At 42.3% G+C, this 23,775-nt stretch overlaps 1 protein-coding gene across 9 annotated transcripts in view; it reads left to right on the top strand.

The window, feature by feature from the left end:
• The window catches only part of SORBS1 (sorbin and SH3 domain containing 1), a 179,845-nt gene that overhangs the window by 28,267 nt on the left and 127,803 nt on the right, over window positions 1-23,775 (top strand). For 5 of the 9 annotated variants that reach the window (XM_056350937.1, XM_056350938.1, XM_056350936.1 and 2 more), the window contains exon 2: window positions 23,485-23,541. In XM_056350937.1, the coding sequence (XP_056206912.1) occupies window positions 23,485-23,541 (57 nt within the window). Of the gene's footprint in view, window positions 1-3,686; window positions 3,764-23,484; window positions 23,542-23,775 lie in introns of all 9 variants that reach the window. The other 4 variants (XM_056350927.1, XM_056350931.1, XM_056350928.1 and 1 more) reach the window with 1 other exon arrangement.

The following is a 23,775-nucleotide window of genomic DNA, read 5'->3' as shown; positions in this document are numbered from 1 at the left end:
TGAATAAAGGCTTACAAGAGACATTAGCAGCTGTCAGAGAAATCCATGGTAGATACTCACTGGCTTGAACCTCAGTGTCTCCTCAAAATATTGCCATTCCTTGTATTGGTTTCGTTCAGCTTTGAGTTCTTGCAAAAGTAAGTTTGTCTTTCAAGCACGTGTTCAGTAGGCAGTCCTTTAGAACTTCTGTCTGTTTCTGAAGAAATTCCTAGAAAATGTTTTAAACTTATCCTTTAAACTTGGTACTTACCTTGGTCTTTCTCCTAGCAGAGAAGTGAGAAAAAGTACAAAAGCTTCAGAAGCTGCAGGACTAGGCTCTGTAAATCCTGAACAGGTCTTAAAAAATGCATTTGTGCAGCAGTCTTATTTTTAGATATTTAGAGTTAATATGATTATTTTCAATTCCATATGTCTCAGGGAATTGTGACTAAGTTCTTAACAGTCAGCTGAGAATATTCTTGCACGAGAGAGAAGTTTCCTTTCAAGCATGTGACTAAATTCAGCTAAACTGTAAGTTGATCCCGCTCATCTGTCCTTGACTTTGGTGTTATATTAGTTAAAACTCATACAGATTGTGTGGGTTGAGAATCCTATGACCTACCTGGGGTATCACTTTGGGTTATGTTCAAATGCCAGTGACAGGTATGCAACATGGACATTATGTTTTCTCTCATCCATTGATGGTGTCAGGAGTCAGGCTTTTCTTGGGTTTTAGGTAAAGTGCTTATTGCAGTCTTGAACTAAACTGGCATAGTAGCCACAGCACCAAAGTTGGGCACATGTGGTGGGCAGTCTGAATAATGCCGTTTGTCTCAAGGCTGCTGAACAAGTTTGAGAGAGACTGATCTATCTCAGATTTGTGTGTGACCATTCAACACCGTTGTTTAAAGTAAGCAGTGAACTTCAAGGGGAGAATTTCGAGTGGCCTGTCTAGGTCTTACATCTTATAGCATCACACTGTCACCATGTTTTTTCATTTGCTGTTATGGCTTTTTCAGAGATGAATGCAAAACTGTTCCTCAGAAACACTATTGAGAAATATTTTTCTTTATTTACTTTCAAATGTCAAATATTTGGTTTTCCTCTGTAATCCTTGGAAATTATTTCATTGCCAAATACACCTGGAATTTACTGGATACTGAACAACACTGTTATCATTAACAGTAGTAAAGGCAGAGAAGCCAGTGAAACCTTCCCTAATATGCAGCGTCACGCTGGAGCAGCTCTCAGTAACACAGCGTGGCTCTGTATACCCCTGAGCTAGACCACGTTGCAGAGCTTTGTCTGTTTGCTGCTTCCTCTGAGCTGATCGACAGTCTTTTAATCTGAAGCAGTGGAGGTTCATACTTTTGAGTTAGTGTTCCAGCTTTGCTATCTGTGTGAATGATGTTCCCAGCAAATTCTTGTACTGGGACAAAGGAGGATAATCAGTAGCAAAATACCAACAAAAAGTTGTTGATTAAGCACAGTGATTTTGAGAGAAGCATACCATGTCATAAGATTTAAGCCCCAAATTCCAAAGAACTATTTTGTCTCAAAAACTAACTTTGAAAAGTCAAGACAAATTCCCTTGTTCCTTTTACTGGGAATTTCACAGGTGCTGAAAGGCACGGGATTCTTAACAACAGTTAGGTTCCCAATACCTTGGGCCTGTCTGAATATCCTGAGTAGAAAAAGTCGGTAACCGTCTTCTGAGAACGTACCATATGGAGAGGACAAAACACCTGTTTTTGAGCAGTGGTTTGCAAAAAGCTGTAAGTACAGCTGGGAAAATATTACTGTACTCATAGTCATAATGGCATACTGCTTCATTTGGAAATGCTGAAACTCTGTAGTAAGCTGTTAAATGGAAATCCATTAATATACCCTTTAAAGTTTTCCACTGCAGGTTCTTGAATGCATCTGCCTCCTTTTTTGCTATAATAGGCAGTTTTTGTTTGCGCTGGCTTGCATACCAAGTACAGTTAGTTAATGAATATTTAATTGACATCAATGCAGAGACTCTTGTTACATAGGAAAATATATTATAAAAGACAAGCCTCAGACCCTTCCTCATGCTAGAAATGGAAGTTTGAACATTTATTCTAAGTCTACTTTTGGAACATCTGCTACTTTAAGTTATCTTTTAAATGGCTTGGTGTGGAAGCTCCATGTTTACTGGGTTTTTATTGTGGCTGTTGTGGGGAAAAATGATGCTAGATTGTTGAGCATGCTAAACGAGGAAGGATCAAACATAATGGAAAGAGTCGTGTTGTCTGATTTGTAGGCTGTAAGTCTCTGAGACAGTACGTTACATATTTGCACAGTGTTCTTAGGTGTTGTGATAATACAGATAGTGCATAACTCATTCCAGCTTTCATCACTGTCTAGAGACATGTGGAAGTAGGAGAGGAACCAAGTGTTAAAGGCTTAGAAATGAACATGAGCAGAAGTTAAGATCGTGCAGTATCTGGAGCAAATACAGGTGGATGGAGGATAAACAAACTCAAAACATTACAAGTATGGATGTGCATCTCTAATGCCTAAATCCTCAAATGATGTACCCTTTGAGACACAAGAAGGCTGTGCTGCCATTCAGTGAGACCTGAACAGGCTGGAGAGTTGGGCAAAGAGGAACCTAATAAAAAGGAACCCAATGAAGTTCAGCAAAGGCAAGTGTAGGGTCCTGCCCCTGGGGAGGGACAGCCCCAGGCACCAGCACAGGCTGGGGCTGGCCTGCTGGGAGGCAGCTCTGCGGGGATGGGACTGGGGGTTCTGGGGGCAGCAAGTTGCCCGTGAGCCAGCAGTGGCCCTGTGGCCAAGGAGGCCAGTGGGACCCTGGGGGGCATGAGGAAGAACATGGCCAGCAGGTGGAGGGAGGTGATCCTCCCCCTCTGCTCTGCCCTGCCGAGGCCGCCCCTGGAGTGCTGGGTCCATACTGGGCTCCCCAGTTCAAGAGAGACAGGGAGCTACTGGAAAGGGTCCAGCGCAGGCTGTGAAGATGATGAGGGACCGGAGCATCTCCCTGAGGAGGAAAGGCTGAGGTCGCTGGGCCTTTTAGCCTGGAGAAGAGAAGACTCAGGGGGGATCCTATCGATGCCTACAAATATCCCAGGAGCTGGTGTCAGGAGGACGGGGCCAGACCCTTCCCAGTGGTGCCCAGGGACAGGACAAGGGGCAGCGGGCACCAACTGCAACACGGGAAGTTCCACCTGAACATGAGGAAGAACTTCCCAACTCTGGGGGTGACAGAGTGCTGGAACAGGCTGGCCGGAGAGGCTGCGGGGTCTCCTTCTCTGGAGACATCCAAACCCGCCTGGACGTGACTGTGCAGCCTGCTGGAGGAGAGCTGCTTCAGCAGGGCCTGGGCGATGTGATCTCCAGAGGTGCCCTCCCACCCTGAGTACCCTGTGACGCTGTGATTCTCTGTGCAACAAAAGGTTGTGCTGTGGTCTAACTAGTCTGGTTCACTGCTTAGCAGGTATCAGGTTGCCTGTGGTAAGGGATGTTGAATTAGTCCAGAGTCCTCACAAATAGGATATTCAATGCTTAGACAAACAAAGTGTTTTGGTAAATGACATTGCAGCATGAGAACAGAGTGATGCCTGTGTGTGTCTGCTGGGTCAGGTGATCTGTACAGTGTAACAATCTGTCCATTTGATAGCATGCTTCAAGTGTCCTAAATATTATGTTTATTTGTTTGGCAGGCATTGTGCTTTCCTATTGAGAGCCTGAATGTTTCATTGACAGTAGCAGTTCATCTGTAATAATCTACCTTGAGCAGGTTGGTGGTTTTTTTTCATTAAATATGAACTAAAATGATTTGTTAGGTAATCAGAATGAAAAGCCATTTAGATTTAAAACATTTAAAGCAAAACTGCTTTTCACACAAGTTCCTTTGCAGTGTCTTTCTCTTTTCAGTGCTTTTTGTAGCACTGTTCCCAGAGAGATGAACTCACTAACAAGAGGCAGGGACTGTAAGATAACAGTCTAAAGCCTGATCAGATACCTCTGTGAGCTGTGGGAAATGTGCGTATCATGGAAAAAACAGCGTTTAAAAAAGAACACCACCAACAAAAAAAAGCCCTATTGTTGTGAAGATTTGTGGATATTATTCTTTGTGTAGTGCCAAGAACAAGATCCAGACTCAGGAAGTGGTATTTAACTTTATTTGTTATCGTAGAGTTTAAAGTCCATGATCTCTCCTCTGTAGAGACAGAGTCAAAGAGGCTAATTTTCTCAGTAGCTCACAGACTTCTCCAGGACCTGTTGTCCCCAGGTCATTTAATTTAACTGCTCTTTGACTACTAAAAGCAAAATGATAAATGGTCTTTTACTGCAGCCTGGATGTCTGCAAAGGGTGGTAAGGATGAAAGGATGTTGTATATATTTCCATATGCCTACATTTGGTGGATGTGTGACCTCATAGTTAGGAAGAAAAACCTGAAGCTATGTTCTAACTGCCATACAAAACAAAGTTGAACACCCGCTTGCGTCGCTGGTTTGTCTGTCTGTCAGCCTTTTTGTTAGGTCTGTATAATTTATATGGATTTCCATGGCATGGTGAAAGATTATGAGGACAAATTCAGATCTCCTGGTGGAGCTGTTCCGGCAGGTGACCTCCCAAGTTCTTGCACCTGATTCCACAGATCTGAAGAGGCAGGCAAGTTTAATTAGGTGAAGTGTTCTGTCATCCTGCCTTGTGAAGAGCACTACCTGGATGCATTTTGGGTTCCCATTGTTAATTTGAGTCTCAGCTAAAGTTAACATTGCCAGAATTTCTTCTCTGTGGGATGTCAGGAACTGTACCTGATAAACAAGTCAAAGCATCAAAGGCAGTACATTTCTGCCCTCAGCACTCCATCGTATTCCATCTCAGCAGTTTGTGGCAAGGTTGCTTCCATTGTACACTGGGCTGAATATGTCTGTAAGGGATTCTTTCTGCATATCAAGGTAACTAAGCCAAATTAGTGCTAATAAAGACACTGGGCTGGCTTTTCAGCTAGAATAAATCTTCTAGTGCAGTGTTTGAGGAAGTTCCTATGAAAATGCAGGTTTCTCCTTCCTTGATGTAGGTATAGATTCATCAGGCTGGTTTGTACCTCAGCTGGTTGTCTTTTATGTATGGTTCTTCCAGTTTCTGTGGAACCACTCATTCAGGTTTTGCTCAGTAACTGTCAGTGAGTAGTGTTTTATGTTATGACTTTCAAGCAGCAAATAACTTTTAGCATGTAGCCCAAGAGGTTTTAGTATGTGGGCAGCTGTCACTCAATTGCAATTGAACACAAGACAGTATTTTATTATGTATTATAGTAGTGCCGGTAGGACAGTTAGGACTACAGCCTCCATTTCTCAGGCTCTAAACAAAAGTAAATCTAGTTCTTGCCCCAAAAAGCTTAGAGTTCAACCAGATGATGTAGTACAAATACATTTTATCTGTGGTCAAATGAAAGTATCTTTTTTAATCTGCCTAGCTGAAGAATTGTATAATGAAGTGTAAGCTTGAGAAAAAGTGGAAAGCAATTTTCACTTAGCGTAAAACAATACTGTGTAATTCTTCCTTATGACATTACTGAGTGGTTTCTTGCACTGTTAAACTGTAGTAATGGCTGCTGCTGAACCTCAGTTTATCTGGTTTTGGCTCAGACCTCTTCCAGTTCATTTATTCTCACTTTAGTTGACATTTACATCCTGAATCTATCTGTCAACCATCAACAACAAAGTTGTTCTTCAAGTAAAATGTTGTTATCAGTTCAACAGTACTAACTCAGCAGTGGAAGCTGGACATATTGTGGATTTGAAAAGAAAAAAAAGAAAAAAAAAAAATCCACCCCCCCGCCCCCCCCAACAACCATTTAGTTTGGAAGTCTTTCCTCGTCTTGTTATCTTGGTTCAATTTGCAGTGTATTTTGAATGTACATGTTACAGACTGCATGGGGCCACAGGACAGATAAAACCATGGGTTGAAATATCGCTGTGCTATTAGAATCAATTTTGTATGGCATTTTTCAGCGTCTCGTTATGGGAAGAGCATTTAATTCCAGTCATGCACCAGATCTGTTTGACTTATACATACCACAAAATATACATAAGTGAAACAAAATGACTTCAGGCATCAGGGCTCTGGGAACTTTCTGAACAAGTGTAACATTCCAGACACTTGGCGCAACAGTATACACTGAAACAAACATTGTCAAGAGATACACAGGGGAGGTATTTTTTTTATATATTACGTTCATGCTGCAAATCACATTGACTTCAGCAGGTTTCTTGGCAAATCACCAAACCTCTGTGGTGATTTAAATAAAGAGGAAAAATATTTTGTTAGAATGGCAGAACTGTGATGTCCTAAGGGGTCAGGAAAAGCATGTAAATGCTGTTTAATGTTGTGTTTTGTTGTACTGTTACAGTAGCTTCTTCATTGTCATTAAAATTTGGTTATATCTGTCTAGAAAAATGCTAAACATGTTTCTGTAGGGAATACATTGTCCTTCTAACACTGAAGAAACTTGTGTGGATGGGTTGGTTTTTTTTGTGGTGGGTTTTTTTTTTATGTCATAGCTGAATCAGTTGTGGTTTGCATCCTGTGAAAGGGCTGAAGCCTTTTTATTTGAAATATTGAACAGCAAATGCCTCTTTTATTCAGAGTGTCCCAAAGCAAAACATAGGAAGGTTCTAATTCTGATGGACTCCTGCAAAGACATAAAATAGCAGCTTAAAAAACCCAAATTACCCAAATTTTACCCTAGTTTGGGTGAACCCCAAATATCACTCATTGGAGTGAACATTCTCAGTCAGTGCATGAAACCAAGAAATATTCTGTTCATCAGAGCTCTTCATGTCAAATCTATAAATACTGTCAGGAACTTAGATAATGTTGATGCACATTAAAGCACATTACAGTTTGGTTCCAATGACTACAAGGTGTTGGAAGAATTCCAGTGCCATATTTTTAGCAAGTCACAAATTCTCTGAAATTGAAATGTGCTTCAGAGATAGCTCAGCTTTGACAAAATGCTGACAGGATCCTAACTGCCAAACACATTTCCTGTCTGGGTGCCTGTCTGCTTCCTTGGTTGTCCATTTGCTGGGATGCCTTGTCCCAGAGTCACTGCCTTGGGGAGGTGCTGAGTGAAATGCTCTGGGCTGCAGGTTCTGGCTCCCGGGATCCAGAGCTTGCCCTCGACCAGTGCTCTGCACCCTTTTGCAAAGAATGGACGACGATTTGATATGCCTTCATTCTAAGGAAGAGGAAAAAAATAATTCAAGATGAAAAAATGCCCCACACTTAAGAATTGCCTTTTTGTGCACTGTTCTAGAGCGTGCGTCCTGTTGGCAAGTAGACGGACAACTTCAGTTGTCCTGTTGATTTAGATTTAAGTCACTGTCACTTTGCAGATTCAGCTATTATATTGCCGCAAGGTAGAAGATCAATGCTAGCCTTAAATTTTAGATGGGGGGTGGTGCTAGGAGCTTAAATGACTTGTCCAAGTTATTCAGAGAGCTTCCTTCCAAGGAAGCTAGAGTCAAGCTCTTCAGCCTTCACCACAGGGTCACCCAGCTTCCCTTTGTGAAACAGAACCAGTGTGGTCTTTGGCACTGCAGCCTTCCCCTCTCTTGGCGCTGGTAGTCTCCGAGTATTTGAAGGTCTTGTCAACTGTCATGGAATTGATCACGTTTCAAAATGGAACCACCTTCTTTGGCCTTTAAAGCTGGCTCCAGGTGCCTGTGTGGGTGTGATGATATGGTTTTGGGTGATGGTAAGAACTGCAACTAAATTAGAAGCTCCGTTCCTGTGTTCTTCAGCTATAAAAATAGGGATCTTGTTATACGCTTTGGTTCAGGCACAAAATGCTCAAGAGGAGCACATGGGTGTTGTTGGGAAAGACTTCTATTTTCTTGGCTTTCAAACTAAAAAATGGTTAACTTAGATCACTTTTTTCTTTATTGTATTTCTTCTTTAGCTTTAACATAGCCTGGCAAAACCAGGAAACATCCACAGAAGTTGCAAGCCTTATCTACAGTAGTGTTTCCCTTCCCTAAGCTGCAGTAGTGCTCACAGCAATGATAGCTTCTGGTATTTTAATTGGTGCCTAGTGTCCTCTCGCTGTCAGCGTGCCTGGATTATATGGTAGTCCCAGCTGGTGGCCATGGGCCACTAGGGTTAATAGGAATGCAGGCACAGCTGGGCTGGGTCAAATCCATGCATGCTTTAGTTTGTGAAAATTTCCGATGGCCTCCAGTATGTGGTGGAAAGGATATAGCAGTTAAAAGGTATCTTTCATTATCATAGACTAATTAGGGCTGTCCTAGCTTCCTGAGGGAATACATAGTAATACCCGGTAGTTACAAAAGATTGAAACCAGGCTGGGGTTACTAAGCTGTGGAGGAGAAAATGTACTTGTTTTTGCTCCTCTGCCCTTTAGCTCCTTCCTATATCTTAATGTAATTAACCTGGATGAAAAACAAAGCTGGGAAAAAAAAATGAAAAATATGTTCTCATTTCTTTGCAGCCTGTATGATCAGCCCCTAAAGGAGGCTAGAAGTGTTTTCTTTCTCACTGTGGAAGTGTGATTACATGGCAGCCTTGCTTTTTAAAATTTGGAGATATTTTTTCCTCCTTTTCTCCTTCATTTTTGTTTTGTTTCTCACTTGCATCACTGAGGCTGGTGCTATTTTGCCTGCAGCTCTGGAGTGAAAACAGGCTTTGTGTTCCTGAGCTTCTAATCGGAAGTGATGACAAGCCCTTGAACAGAGCACCGTTGCCCTTGTCCTCATGAAATATTTTATCCTTCCTGATATTATTGGACATGCAACTGTAATAAAGGCCAGTTTCTGCTACTGGGTATGTGTAGAAGTGGGTCCCTGTTATCTTTGTGCAGGAACACCTCACGGTGACATCTGTGGCTGTGCTGAACACGATTTCCTCCGTTTCATGGGAATAAGATGATGCTTGTGCATTACTAAAAGGGCCTAACAAGTTTCTTGGGGAAAGATCGTGAAGTGCAGTGTATAACAGTATTTACGTAATTAACTCCTTGGGATTTTAATGAAAAATACTGCTGTTTTGCTACCCTGATTTTAATTTTCTGGCAACCTCAGAGTAACAAGGAAACTGCAAATTGTACAAAGTTCTTAAGCTGTTGTCTCTGATAGGAGAAGTGGACAATATTGCTGTCTTGAAGTGATGATTACCTGGGATCTAATAATGATATTAGCATATAATCACAAGCATTCAGTGCTACCTCATTGAAGTATCATTTCAAGGATTAGGAATAGTAAGAAAGTTGCTTCCTGCCCTGAAGTTTTTATTTGAGAAGAGGTGAAGGAGATTCAGAAAACAAGCAGCAAGAGGTGAAACAAAATATGTGTGTTGCCTCAGACTTCCCACTACACCCCCTCCCATGTAGAGCTAGATCAGATTCCAGGTCAGCTACTAGGCACTCCGAATGCACTAGCTTTTTGAGCTTTCACTCTGTTTTCCTGCCTGGACCACCAGCTTTGTCTGAGCTGCCTGCAGCTGTGGCTGCAGTGCTATCCATATCCACTCCTGAGCTGGCAAAGTGAACAGTGTCCTACGCCTGATGGTTGCAGTAATGATAAGGGTACATGTACCTGCAGCTCCCTCCTCTTCGAGCTTCAGAAGTGTAATCTGCAGGAATGTTGTGCCTCCATGCTGATGGCATCCATCCTGAATGCCCTATCCCTTTGTGTGGGACATGATTTGTCCTGAAGGTAGTGCCCTTGACCTGACTTAGTTGAAAGTATTGTAAAGCAACGGACCAAAGGTCCATCTGTCCTCCAAACCCAACCCCGCTGAAAGTATAAGTTTCTTTCGTGCCCGAAGACTAGCAAAATTGTCTTCATTCTGTACCGTCTCCCTGGTGCGGGACCTCCACCCCTCTCCAGGGACCTGGACATGGTGTGTCGTCCTACTGTGCTGTTCTGATGACAGCAGGGTTTATGTATGGGGAACCTAACACAAGCTGTGACAGTCTGCTTGATAGTAGATAACAGTTAGCAGCTGTCTCCTCGGAGAGCCCTGGCACTTGGCTTCATTACAGTAGGGAAGACAGTAAGGGAAGGTGAGGGGAAGAGCTAGTTGCTGGTGAACAGGAGGGTAGTCAGGGCCATCTGGAGATGGGGCAGTTGCAGTCAGGTAGAACATAAATTGTGAAAGTTTGTTTTGGTGGAGGATGGTATAAAATCCTAAGCAGACTTGTTCGGGGCATCTTTTCAGGTTTTATGTTCTGCCTTGTACACAGTGATTACTTTATCTTATACATTTTTTAAAATGCTCTGTGCAGCTCAGTCCAGGATGTTTTTCCTTCAGACCAAGTTTTCTGGGGAGGTTGCATGCTATATGGTGACACTGGGAAGCCTAATGCCTTTTTGGTCCCAAGAAAATTTCTGGGAGAGTTTCTCAAGCGAATGATTACTGTCTCTTGCCCCTGTTCCTTCTCTAACAGACCAGAAATGTTCTGATGACCTCAAAACTAATGCACTCGAGTGCCTCTGGATGGAGACAGTGACATTTTTGGCAATGTAGTTTTGGAACATTACTCTCCCTTTCATTTCCAGCATTTTTGGGGATGCTTCTTGCAAAAATCATGACCTTAGAAGCATCTGCTGGGAACTAGTCCTTCCAGGACACTGGAGTGATGAATTTTGCTCTTTGTGCCATGGTACCCTCTGTGAAGTTGAAGGAGTTTCCTGTGTGTACATAAATGGAAGCATTTAATCTTCTGGCTAATTATGAACTTTCATCTGTATTGTCTTAATCAGACCACTGAAATTGTTTTATTTATTAAACTTATGATCTGTGGCTACCGTTATATGTCAGAAGGTCTAGGAACAAGTTTCACTGTGTCATTTCACATCTGAAACTTTCAAAAAAAGCCATTGACTTCAGAAGGTAGTCTCACTGTACTTGTTGGGGATCTGGTCTTCTGAGCCTATATATACTCCAATTAATGTTGTTAATACCATAATAAGTTGTCTTAGTTACTTCTAAAAATGTTCTCTTCATTTTGCAGATGGTGCCCTGGATATGACGGGAACTTGCCCAGTCAATTTTGCCTTCTATAGGCTTATAACAACCTTTTATAAAAGGTTTTAAATCCTCTATTCCTATATTCATGTTCTGCTTTGGCCTTGTTTATTCATAACTGAATGCCTCTGATTATTTTAGCTGTCATGTGCTCAGTATTTGTTGCTTTGCATAGCAGAACTGGAATAAACTGGCTGTGCTATGAGATGTTCAGTGTATACTTAAGACAATGACCATTTAGCTGTCTCATCTCCTTAGCGACATTTTAAAGATTAATCATAGAAACTGGTGCAAGTCAAGAAAAAGATAGTTGAAATAGAACAGAAATTTAAGTATTTTTCTTCACAGTGTTTTGCTTGGGCTTAATATTTTGGTAACTTTCTTGCACAATTCTCAACAACCCTGATTTGTTTGTGTGCCTGAAATGTGGATGAACAGTGATAGAGCAATTCTCAGATACACAAGGCTGAATTTGCTGAGCCCATTACTCAGTTTTCGGTAAGCCTGTGCTAAGCATTCAGATGTTTAATACTGGTGGCAGAAGTGGGTGTGTTTCCGGTGGGGGCTGGAGGAATGGCCACAGCTGATAAATCCCAGACAGCCTACAAGTCCCTGCAGTACAGACTTCCAAGCAGCAAAAGTTACAGCCTCCTTCATCTCGGGGAGATGGCTCTTGGGTTCTGCATGTGAGAAAGAGCTCCTGGTTTTTGTAGTTTAGCAGCACGGGGGAGAGAGGGAAGGCTTTAAAACATCTAGGGGAAGTGTTTTGTTTTCAAGTACTCTTATGTACAAGTGTATTCTTAAAAATCTTTGCCATTGGTGTTTGGTTTTTAACTGTTTTGGTTGTTATATTACCAATTGTATGAGACTGATTCATTACTTTTTATATATTTAAAAATATATTTTATATTTTTATATTAAAAATCAAGGCATGACCTCAATACCAACACATATTACCTGTGTAAAAACCCAAAATCCCCTGGAAAACACACCTCTCCCCCCCCCCCCCCCCCCAAAAAAAAAAAAACAAAAAAACAAAAAAAAAAAACAACACCAAACCCAAACCAACCCAACCAAAACCAACCAACCACAACCAAAAAAACTCCACAACCCACCACCAATGTCACCAAAACCCCAACAACCCTGCCAAAAGCAACCTCCCCAGTCAACATTATTGCTTATATCAAAACAACATTATATGGTCTCTCTTCCCTTCCTTCTGAGAAACAGGTATAGGCACTGCTGCGGGATGCCTCTTAGTAAGTCGTAATTCACTCGTCCAGGTGGTTGAAATTCCACCGCAGGCCTGAAAGCTGGGAACGGTTGCTGCTCTCTTTCCCTCTGAAATACCGTGTTGGTGTGGTGTGGTGGGGTTTGGTGTGATTTTTCTGACAGGCAGTCAGCCAGTCTCAACTGAGTAGCTCCGAGTGGAAGAATCATGAGATCAGCTAAACTTCAGGATGAGGATTTAGGCTGAGGTTTAACAGTGTATACTGTAGTTTGTTTAATTGCTTAGTAATGCAGCAAGGAAGGACTGGGGAAATTTATACCTTACCTGATGTGGATTTGACTGTATTTTGGGGAGAGACAGCATGTTGCATGCATGCTGGCTGCTTATAATTGGAACACTACGCATTTACACCCTGAGTGGAGGAGATGGCTGGGAGGACTCTCTGAAGCTCCGTGAGGCCCGGATTGCCCGTATGCAGCTTTAGAGAAATCCTTAGAAAGAGTTCCCTTGTCACTGCTTAGGCAAGCAGACCTTTGTCAGGCCGTTTCTCAACAGTTACGCCTCGGCTGCGTAACGGGCCCTGTGAGCAAGTAAGTACAGATTTGACAACAGAAATGGTGTTTTTAGTGCTTTCAGGCTCAAGCACAAACTCAAGCTCTCAGACATGGATTTCAGCTTCAGAAGATGTCAGTGATCAGTCATGGTTCCTAAATGAATGGGTTTTGTGTTCTGTGCTCTTGTAGCTTTTCAAGTATCCTCCATACATCCTTGGTTCTGTATACATTTTTAGTTATTTTCTTGAACTTTCTCTTATTTCTTGGTCCATTATACATCAGCATGAAGAGAATATGGAAGTCTGCCACTCTGATAAGGTGTAATTTTCATCTTTAAGCACATAAACTCTTTCTACATGGTTATTCAATTATTTGCATTTGATATAGCCTAGGCTTGTCTCAGTCGTGAGTCAAAGTCTCCTAGGATTTTCACAAATGCTGCACTGTCCCTGGGAAAGACCTTAGACCTACTCAGACCTATCCTGCTTTTCACATAGAACTAGTATGAAATTACTATAAGGTACAGTTCATCAGTTTTGAAAGCAGATCATGGTGCCAGTATCTGAGAGTCAGAGAAGGCATAAAGCGTGTCTACTTCACCACTTAGTTATTCAATATTGCAGCTGGAGATGGGGAGGCCATATGCAATGTACTGTCCCTGGGTGACACAAAAGATTTCATTTGGCTGGGGCCCCCTCAAGCTGTCACAGGTGTTCTTCTTTCATTTACAATAGCTCCCTTAAAATATAAATGACTGCATTTATTACATCAGCTTTTTTTCCTTCTTTGGAATACCCCAGCTAAAGTTACATTACACATAACAAATGTTCTTGCTCTCTTGAGAATTAGTTTAATTACTGATGTAGGTGGGTAAAGGATCTATCGTGTCTGAGATGCTAATTTTACCATGCTTTAATTAAGAGGTCAAGTGTGAAAGGCTGCGGAACACCTCCCACTTAAAGATGGTGAATAGAATGGTGGGGGGATAGAAGGCACTGATACGATGAGGTTTTTACTGTCTGTAGGAGTATCGACTTTCCTTCTGCATCTTGTAACAATGAGGCAGGCATCTGGAAATGCATGCCAACTTGTATTCGCTCATTGTGTTTTCTAACATTAATGGCTTTTTCCACCCAGATTCTTTAAAGTACCAAAACAACACGTCTGTCCTTCCAAAGGTGGTGGTCGCTTCTGGGTACCACTAATTGCCATTAGAAATGTCAGGACAGTGTCCTCTTGCGCAGTGCGTTTGGAGAAAGGGGCTGTGACTGTCCTATGCCCCATGCTCTGGCACAAGGGATGATGTGGGATGCGTGTTCACCAGAGGACAGCAGGTGCTACCATCTCCGAACACCCGGTTGTTTCCTCCTTATGTCTCACTGTGAGTGTGGGCAGATTCCTTTCAGCATTTAATTTTAAAGTCTTGTTTCTAGCTAACTCAAAAACCAAGGAAAAACTCGGACAACATCTGGGGGAGGAAAAATGGGCAGGCAGAAGGAAAGAGTGTCTCATAACAAGATTCGAGAAAACTAGACAGTGCAAACGCTTTGCAGTAGGGTGGCTGGGATGTCCCTGACTGAGCTTGTTATGTTTGCCCTGGCAGTTGGAGCAGCAGTGCCACAGATAAAAGAGCAGATGTTCACTGGCCAGTGCTTGAAGGTTATCATGAGACTTTGCACTTTCAGAAAGACAAGTGACCAAGTAAAGCAGTAGTGTGCAGTACAGCTGTGTGGAGGACAGCTGATGGGTTTTATTAACATCTTTTTCATCGCTTACTGTCTATGTGAATTGCTGATTCATTAAGATGTTCTTGTGATGTGTAATACAGAAACTTTCTTTTCAGAAACGTTTCTCCTTTATCTTGTATTTTCTGTTGCTGTTTTTTTTGTAGTGGTCACTTCTCTTGCTTTTAAAGGATAGTAACAGTTCAGCTATGCCAGTACCTTCCTCAGCATCCCTGGAGGAAGACTGGTGTAATATTGGAAAAACACAGAGTTAAATATTAACATGTACTACTGAATGTTCCCACTAAAAAAATCAGGACCATTTCCAAGCAGTGAAAGCAGACTTTCCTTTCCTGTAGTCAAGTTTTGCTGCTTAATTTTTAAAACTACAGCTTGCTTGGTCATTTTAACATGGTTAAAATTTAGAAATTGAGAGTGCTCTGTTTCTCAAGTGCTCTCACTCAGGCTGCTTCTCCTTTCCAGGTGATAGACTTAGGGGAAGAATTTCACGTGGTGGATTACTGCTGAAACATGGAAGTTTTTTTCAAGGTAACAGGTTGAATATTTACTTACTTTTCTTTCCTCTGCACTTTGGCTTGGAAGTGGAAGTTTCATTGCTTGCTCTTTTAGTCAGAAAGGTGATGTTAACAGATGTTGTGATTTGGTGTCGATGCTACAGTAACTCCTTAAGGCATATTCAGAATTAGCGTTCCTCTTGTGTTAGGAAGACTCGTAGCTGCCCCCATTTGTATTAGCTCATCAGCTAATGCCACAAATGTGGCATTTTTTTCTGCCAACTTGAAATGTCACAATCAGTCTCTGCTGAGGTAAAAAGGTGCACAAAGGAAGTTTTGATGAAGAGGAGTCTTTCACTCTTAACAGTTTGATGTATTCAGAACACGTATTTATTCTGTCGTGCTGGTTGTCTCGGGTGTCACGACTTCTGCCTCAGTGGCTGGGAATCCCTGCTGGAGGTGTTAAAGCTCTAATCTTTGCAGAGCAGCTCGGATAACAGCTGTGGTGAAGCAGGAACAGTAACGCCTATGACCCTGAACTGGAAGGGCTGGATTGGTTAATGGAGTGGTTGTGGGGTGGTGTTGCTGAACCTCCTCTCTAGATATATAAAAAATATTCATGAGGATATTGACTTAATCCTTCAGAAATGAAATGATGTGTTTTTGTTTTAATTCCAATTTACTTGCATTCGCACAATAGCATCCCAAAGCAAGAGATGTCTTGGCATTTGCATGAGGTACGTGCTGCTGCCCACAAAGAGCCAGTAAGATAAGTCAATAAAAACAAGCCATGCAAGGCATGAATTGCTTAGAGGTGGAGGAGACTTATTAGGCTATCTAGCCCTCCTGCATGCCAGCAAAGAATTGCTTCAGCTGGATTTGCTTTAAAGGGCAGATGAATAGCTGAGTAAAACACAGGATCGCATTTTCTGTATGGTACGGTGGAAGGCCGCCTATGCTTCAGTTTTTACATGTGCGCCTAGCTCTGAACCTCATAAGCAACAATATCCCAGAGAAATTTTTTCCAGGCGGCTTTATTTAAGGTGTAACAATGGTCTGAACAGAAACTGCTCTGATTGCGCAGATGTGTGGTTTTGCTTTGCGGGGTGATTTTTATCTCATCAAAGGAGAACAAGAAGAAAGAGCAAAAATCTGTGAGTATGGCTATGTATGAGGGAGTGTGTATGTGTTTGACAGAGCGAGAGGTCTGACCATGTTATATCAATTGTGAGAATGAAATGTCTACTCTGCCTGACTGTAGGGAGGGAATTTTACAAAGGCAACACGTTGCAAAGAGAACAAAGGCCTCACTGCGTTATGGCTGTGTGCGACACTGTTAATGCTAAAGCAAGCTACCACTTCCTATTAAAGCAGTGTCTCGCATGTTCATGAAACAGGCTGTAATGCAAAGTGATTTAGTTCACTGGGAGCTAATGCATCTAGCCCTGGCACAGACATAGAAGGTCTCTGTCCTAGACAGAAAAACATGTTGGTGCTGGTGTTTTAAGCAGCTTCTTCTGGTGACTGGATGGGGAACTGCAGGCACATTTGTTTCATTGCATTAATTTCTTTCATTATTCCCCTTTTGTCTGTTATTGTTTCCTTACCAGTATTTCTATTGCAATAGAAAAAGAGCTCTGTGGTAAGTTATGTGCATGCCCCACTTCTTTCCAGGCTTGGCATGTTTATATATACAAAGAATTATAAAGGAATTAAAGAGAGGACCAAAGAAGCTCAGAAATTCCTTGGGAAAGCTTGTCAGATTTTTAATTAATGGGCATATAGCAGAGGGAGTGAAATCTGTTGCTCAGTACCATAATAGGCAGTGCAGTGCTTCTGCCTCTCTCTGTCATCCTTAACAGACGGATTTATTTTTGGTAATGAGACATTTATCTCCTTTGCATCTATTAAAAGCTAGTTCCAGTGTCAAAAATCATTTGGAAATAACATGAAGAAGTTTAATGGTGAAGCGTGTTTCTTCTGGATGCTTGTCACAGCTCCATCAAGTGCTGGGGATCCTTTTTCACTTTATTTTGGTGTTTTTTTGTCTTGCTGCAACTTGCATTTCCAGATGTTAGATGTTTTTCTGATACCACCAAATAATGGTGTGAATATTTAGATTGTATGAAGAGGCTTAATGAAATTACTTTCAGGGCAGTAATTAATATACTGTCGCTGTAAATAATGGGTTTTCAGCACTTTGCTGTGTGTGAACCCTTTAGGACTCCTTGTTAGCTGCAGATCCCTGCCTACCTGACTTAAGCCTGTTGAAAGCAGACTTGCTTTTATTCATGGGCATCCTTGAGGCAGCCCACAGAAAACCATGTGTAAGCAGCCACCTGGTTGAACTCACTTGCTGTGGAGGAGTCCACATAGAAGTAATTGTGGTAAAGGAATGCCGTTAGTCAAAAACTATGGGCTCTGCCTGTATTTCTGGTCCTGATACAATGCAGCTAGGAAAGTATTTTCACACTTGTGGACCGAGTAATTAATGTCATACTACAAGCAGGTCAACAAGACGACCATTTTCCTTAATCTGTCCATAGAGAAGCTTGTATGGGCTCTAGATGAAGGCAGTGGTTTTTTTGTAGGCATTTGTTTTAAATCCTGTGGGATTTATTAGATGCCTTTTAATAGGTTTTCAAACTGTTCTTAGCGTTCTGCAGGTGGGATGTGATTTTCCTGGTGAAATCTGAAGTGCTTGACAACCGGTGAAAAAAACAACTGCCGCCTTTTAGATTTGTAAATAAGATGCCTTTATAAAAGTTGTCTGATGCCTCTGTGCTCCTCCATTTTGTTAGCTATAAAAGAGGGGAAATGGCCAGGATATCGGAAAGGCTTACTGATGTAAGTGACCCAGAAGCTTATTCCAGGAAGTTTATTTTCAGGAAGTGTTGAGTATTCATACTTTGAAAACCCTTTAAAGTATTTATAATTCACACCAGACATTCTTTGCAGTCTTAGTTGGTGACCATCTCATAAAGGTGACGTAGGACTAAATAGATTGATGCAAGGAATGTTTTGACTTTTTAGCTGATAATGTGCTAATTATAAGAACTGGAACCCGTCTAGTAACAGAACCACAGATAACAAACACTGGAAGGTTACTATTCCAGAAGAGTTATGTCATCCAGCTCCATGGATGAGACATCTTTTCCATGGTATTCCAGAAGAGTTATGTCATCCAGCTCCATGGATGAAACATCTTTTCCATGGAAGAAATTGCATCCTGCATGGAAGGGATTCTCTTCTGTACTGTACAAATCCTACAATTGTCCTTACCTACCCATTTCCTTTCACTCTTCCTTTCTTACACAGAAGTTATTCTCCTCATTTGGCTCCTGCCACAGTCCCTGTGTCTGTGTACCATAAACAATGCGACCCTTTCTTCCCCCTGTCCTCCCACACATGCTTCTGAACAATGCTGGTTGCTAGGATTACAGTCCTCATAAGGCTAGAGGTGGGGAAAAAAGTGTCCCTTCATCATCAGCTTCCTTTTGTGATCTGCTGTTCTTTGAATTACTTAAGTCATTTTTTCCAAAGGCATGTTTGTTTGAAGACAGTGCTGCTGCTGCTGCGCTCCTTGGTGCTCTTCCTGGCCTTTTGTTTAAAAAGGCACAGAAAGTCAGTGACTAAGTTGGGGAAAATGATTTAATTTCATTGTACGCTGTGAGTTAAACCTTGACTACCTTCCACAGGGACTACGTTAATACGTGATGAAAAGGGACAAGTGCTCCAAAACAGCAGAGGCAGTGACACTCTGTTCTGTTCCCTCTCCTTCCTCCCTTCTCCCCCACACTCAGGTTTTACAGACATCAGTGTTGACTGTGTGATGCGTCACGTACACTGCAGAACTGGGCATGTTTCTCCTTCACAGGAGGTATGTGGAAAATGACAGCCTTCACATTATTTCAAGTGGCACAGCAGCCATCCTTTGATGTGCCAGAATAATTCTTGCAGGCGTAAATGGAGACTGAGTTAGACTGTTGTGGGCAGAAGGATGGATATGCATGCTCTTTGTTTCTTAATAAATATGTACTTCTGTATAGTGTGACCACTGATTTTTTTTATTTTTATTATTATTGTTTTTTAAACATGGATCCTGTTTGTCAGCATGCTTGAGCTACAGAGTTCAGCTCCGGGAAGTTTTAGTGCTTATTCCAGGGACCTCCCATAGAGTTTCCCTGGAAGGGATAAAAAGTATACTCATTCCAGAATCTATATAAAACCTTAAGTTTGAAACACCTTCACTGTGCTCAAAATAGTACAGGTTAGTACCAAGTTCTTCAGAGCCCACTGGGCCTGTTTCACAAGGCAGGAGCTCGTTTTGGAAGAACCCGTGTTCCCATGCGTCTTAAAATTTTGCCTGCAATATTCGGGAGTGAGCTGTTTAATAATAGTGCTACAGTTGAATGATCCCTCTTGATCAAAAGGCACAGCATGCAGCTACGAGGTGGAGTTGAACAGCCTGGCGCTGATCCCTGCATCCCACCCGCCTGGCTGAGCCCCACATTGCCTTTGGCACCCTGTAGGGGTGGGCAGCACTGAAGTCCTGCCTCTGTATCGCTGAGCTGTGTGCTTTGGGGATGGAAAGGACACGGGTCAGGAGGACGTGTTGTCCACCTGGAGAGATGATGTGGTTAGGGGAGTGCAGGCGTTCAGCAGTCGATGCAGTAAATTCAGGACAACATTTGCTCCATCAGAATCAAAGAATAGGGGAATGTTCTTACCCTTTCTGTCACAGGTAGCGTTGAAAGACTTTGGTTGCAATAAATTCCTAAAACAAATGAGCGAGTCTCCCATTCCCCCATAAAAAAACCATGTATTTATTTCTACGCTGCAGCTAAGAAATTGCACAGGAACAGAACTCAACATAGCAATTCAGCGAGAAAACTGTTTCTTGGGAAAGCTCACAACTTCTTCGAAAACAAGACCATCAGTGGAAGCACGCACACCCTGACTTTGTGGGTCTTAACCTGCCTGGATGCGACTCTGTGCAACCTGCTCGAGAAGAACCTCCCTTAGCAGGGGTTGGACGAGATGATCTTCAGAGGTGCCTTCCCACCCTGACCACTCTGTCACTCTGTGATGACTAATTTAGTGTGGAGCCCTAAAACAGTGAAGCAGTCAGAACACGTTTGTACATTTTGCATACTACTTAATTTAAAAGTTAATTCAGATACTGTGTTCTCGTCTTGCTCAAGCTGTTTGGAAGCTGCATGGCTGCCACCTAATCAAAAGTTAGACCATTGCGCTTGCCAAAAAGGAAATCTGTGCATATTTTGCCCTGACCAGACCATTTTGCAGGGAGCGGTTGGCATCCTGGATACTGTTTCTTCAAGCTGTAAAACAGCAGTTTAAAAGCAGAATTTCATTTTGCTGTTACTGCCTTTCTAGCTGTCAGGAATGTAGTTGCAATGTGTGCCTGATCCTCGGGGATATCTGTAGGAAGCATGTGTTAGTGATTGAACTTAATTGGACTCTCAAAGAATTTCTCCTCTATTGCAAACCAATGGAAACAACAGTCCTTTGGCGCTCTGGATTAACATTAGATAAGAATGGTTCATGTTGGGGTTACTTATCTAATGGCAACGCATAATATTACTGCTATTCAGAATAACATTTGCTCCGGTATACTTAGGCATGTTGCTGTCTTGTGGTGTCTGGGAAGTCCATGACTTTCCTGGAGCAGTGTTGCTGCAATCAGGGTATGTCACTTACTGTTCTCAGCCTTTGACTTAACATTCTAGGCAAAAACATGCAGGACTGTTTTGTTTTGTTTTAAAGAGGTTTGACTGGTTTTTTGTTTTGCTTTGTTTCTCTTTTCAGAGGCATTTGTTTGTGCAGTGTGGCTGAGGGTAGGGCAGGATTTGAATCAAAAAGCTTTTTGCAGGTAAACAATCAAAGTTTGACACATTAAAGGCAACCTGTAGGCAGCATTTGCCCCTCATAAATTAACACGTAATATGTGTTTTCCATAACAGCACTGGCATTAGGGCATGAAATATGCGTTGGGTAGGGAATTTGATCCAGAGTAAGTACAGGATAGAAAGCGAAGATACAGCTGTGCCATTTGCTAGTGTGCCTCTCTCTTTTTCTGTATTAGAGTTCCTCTGTAGGAATGTCAGCACATCATAGCACCCAAATTGGATAGGATAGTGTTACTCTTCCTGCTTCAGACAGTAAGTGAGAAATTAAGAGCTGAATGGCACAGGAAGACAGGTAGCTTAGGCACGGAGGCAAAATGTCTCTGCCAGTAAAAGCGGCTTTAGGGTGTCAGTGGTAGTACATGATACCTGACTGGTATAGCCAGTGGTGTTATAGCGTTGTCATGGGTTGCACTATCCAGTGTGGTGGGCTTGATCCTATGGACTTTTGAGGAAAATGAAGCTCAGAACCTGTGGAGGTGGGTTGAAGAGGGATGAGGTGTTCTAGAGCCCTAGTCCTTACTTAGGGGTTCATACATCCTTACTAGTGGGTTCAAGTAGCTGGTGAGGTAAGTTGCTTTCTGAGGAGGAAGAAGTAGAAAAGTTAATGGGAATTCTGTTTACTCTCCAGAGCAACACTGTGGGGAGGGAAAAATTCCTCACTGATTGGAATACCCACAAGAACACATCAACATGTGCATAAATCTTGCAACTGAGAAAGGAACAGTAGGGTAGAAAAACAGTGGGGTGCTGTGAGTCTTGTGTAGAGCTCCCCAGAAGGGCTTCTCCTGCACAGGATGATGGACTGATGTTTGATGTGAGGGGTTACCTGCCAGGGTAGGCGGGAGCCCTCCCCCATGACAGGTTGTCTTGCAGAGATGTTGGATTTTTTCCCTTCTGCTTTGGGACTACAACTGTCCTGACTCACATGTAAAACTTCCAGGATGAGAAAGGGAAGTCTGGACACGATATATTCTGCTGAATGAATACTTTTCATCCTATGGTGCCCTTCCCACTGGGGAGAGGCTTGTGTCTTCTCCCCATCCAGAGGTACCTACTGATCTACCATTTGAGAAACAAATAAAGCACCTTCTCCTGTACTGAGAACAGACAGCTTTTCACTGCGAGTATGCAGGAGGTGTAAATGTTCCCTTACCAGGATCCAAATACGAGGATGATGCAAAATTGTGAGATCTGCCTGTCCTGAGGCTCTGTGCCACAGGGTTAAAGACAGCTTGGAGCATGGGCCCTGCTTCTATCACTCACACTGGGCTCAGAGAGTTCGAGCTGAATTATGCTGCTTGCTTGGCATTTCTAATTGTATGTCCTTGGTGGTGGCAGCAGCAAATGGATTTCCCAGCTGCTATTACCTGCTCTTCAAAACATGCAGAGAGGTGCCTGTTGCAGGTGGGGAGATTGTCAGGTGATTTCCCACACTATGGCCTTAATGAGGTGAGAAAAAACTAGATTTAACCTTGAGCAGAAATCCTGAAACCGGATCCTCTACAGGGCTTGGATCTCATTTAAACACTCTAGCTTTTGCACATCTGTCTTTCTGCTCCCAGTTGCTTCTTAGGGAGACCTGGAGGAAGAGACAGGCAAAGGCCAACCTCTTCAGGCAGGAGGAGGCACTTCTCTGAGAGACTCCAAGATGGAGAAGCAGCAGCATAATGTCCGCAGGAGGGAAATAGCTCTGCGGCACACCCACAGTGTCCCTACGTGTAGGCATCCACAGGCTATGTCCTTGGCAAGTAGGAAGACACCTGACTAAATAGCGATGGCCAAAGCGGTAAAGCAGACTTCTCTGTACATGAGAACCTTTGTCCTAGTCCTGACTCACATGTAAGTTTGTATTAAACACAGCATAGTGAGAGTAGTGTTAGAACATTTGTATACATCAATCAGACTGTCATTAATGTGACAAGCTAGGAGACTTTAACTATTTACCAACTTCTGTGGTATTTTGAGAATGCTTAGAACACTCTTGAAAAAATCCACAAGTGATGAGTAGAAGTTACTCTGTATGAGTTGCAGTAGTGCTTTCATATTTGGCTCTCTTTTAACCTGTTATGCAACCTGTTACTTTCTTGTCACCAGGCAAGCCTGTGTCTGATGTATTACATCAAAACATATTCCTGTCTCCGAATGCTAACAGCAGCACATTCAGTTCTCTGGACTTCAGCAGCTGAAGTGGGTGTTGCAGGAAGTTTGGCACTGTTTCTCTTCACAGAATAATAAACACAGATGATGTTGCCTTGGCTTTCATATAGACATAGAGGCTCTTGCCTCATAAAAGCTGATTCATAGACAAATGGTGACTCTTAGCTTTTTTTTTTTTACTTAGTTCAAGTAGATGGGCTAGAAATAATCATCAAATTTTCTAGCAGACCCTAGGATGGTGGTTTCTTTTATTTTAGAATGAGAGAGCATTTTATAGTTTGTTTTTCTAACAGCTGCATTAGATTATGGTGTTTTGTAACATTTACTGCTTTTTTCTTTTCCAGGAGGAATCCAGAAAACACCTGTAGAGCTGTGGCTTCTTTCTCCAAGCTCAGCCAAAGGTATGTACTTTCCCCACTGTTACTCTCCCTAGTGTTCATCTCAAGTGCAGTATGGAAACTTTCAGAAAAGCGAGTTTCAAAGGTATTGGCAGGAGATGGCTACTCCCTTGATTTTTGAATGCAGTATTTTAAACACAAAGGTCTTCTCCAGAGAGTTGCATTGAATCAGAACTAAGCTTGAGAATTCACGTTCATGTGTAGAACAATGGCCATCCTGCTTGTACTGGCTGTTGC

Source organism: Falco biarmicus, chromosome 9 (assembly GCF_023638135.1).
Source record: "Falco biarmicus isolate bFalBia1 chromosome 9, bFalBia1.pri, whole genome shotgun sequence".
NCBI classification, from domain to species: Eukaryota; Metazoa; Chordata; class Aves; order Falconiformes; family Falconidae; genus Falco; species Falco biarmicus.
The sequence above is the reverse complement of the archived record's forward strand: the minus strand, read 5'-3'. Positions and strand labels throughout refer to the sequence as shown.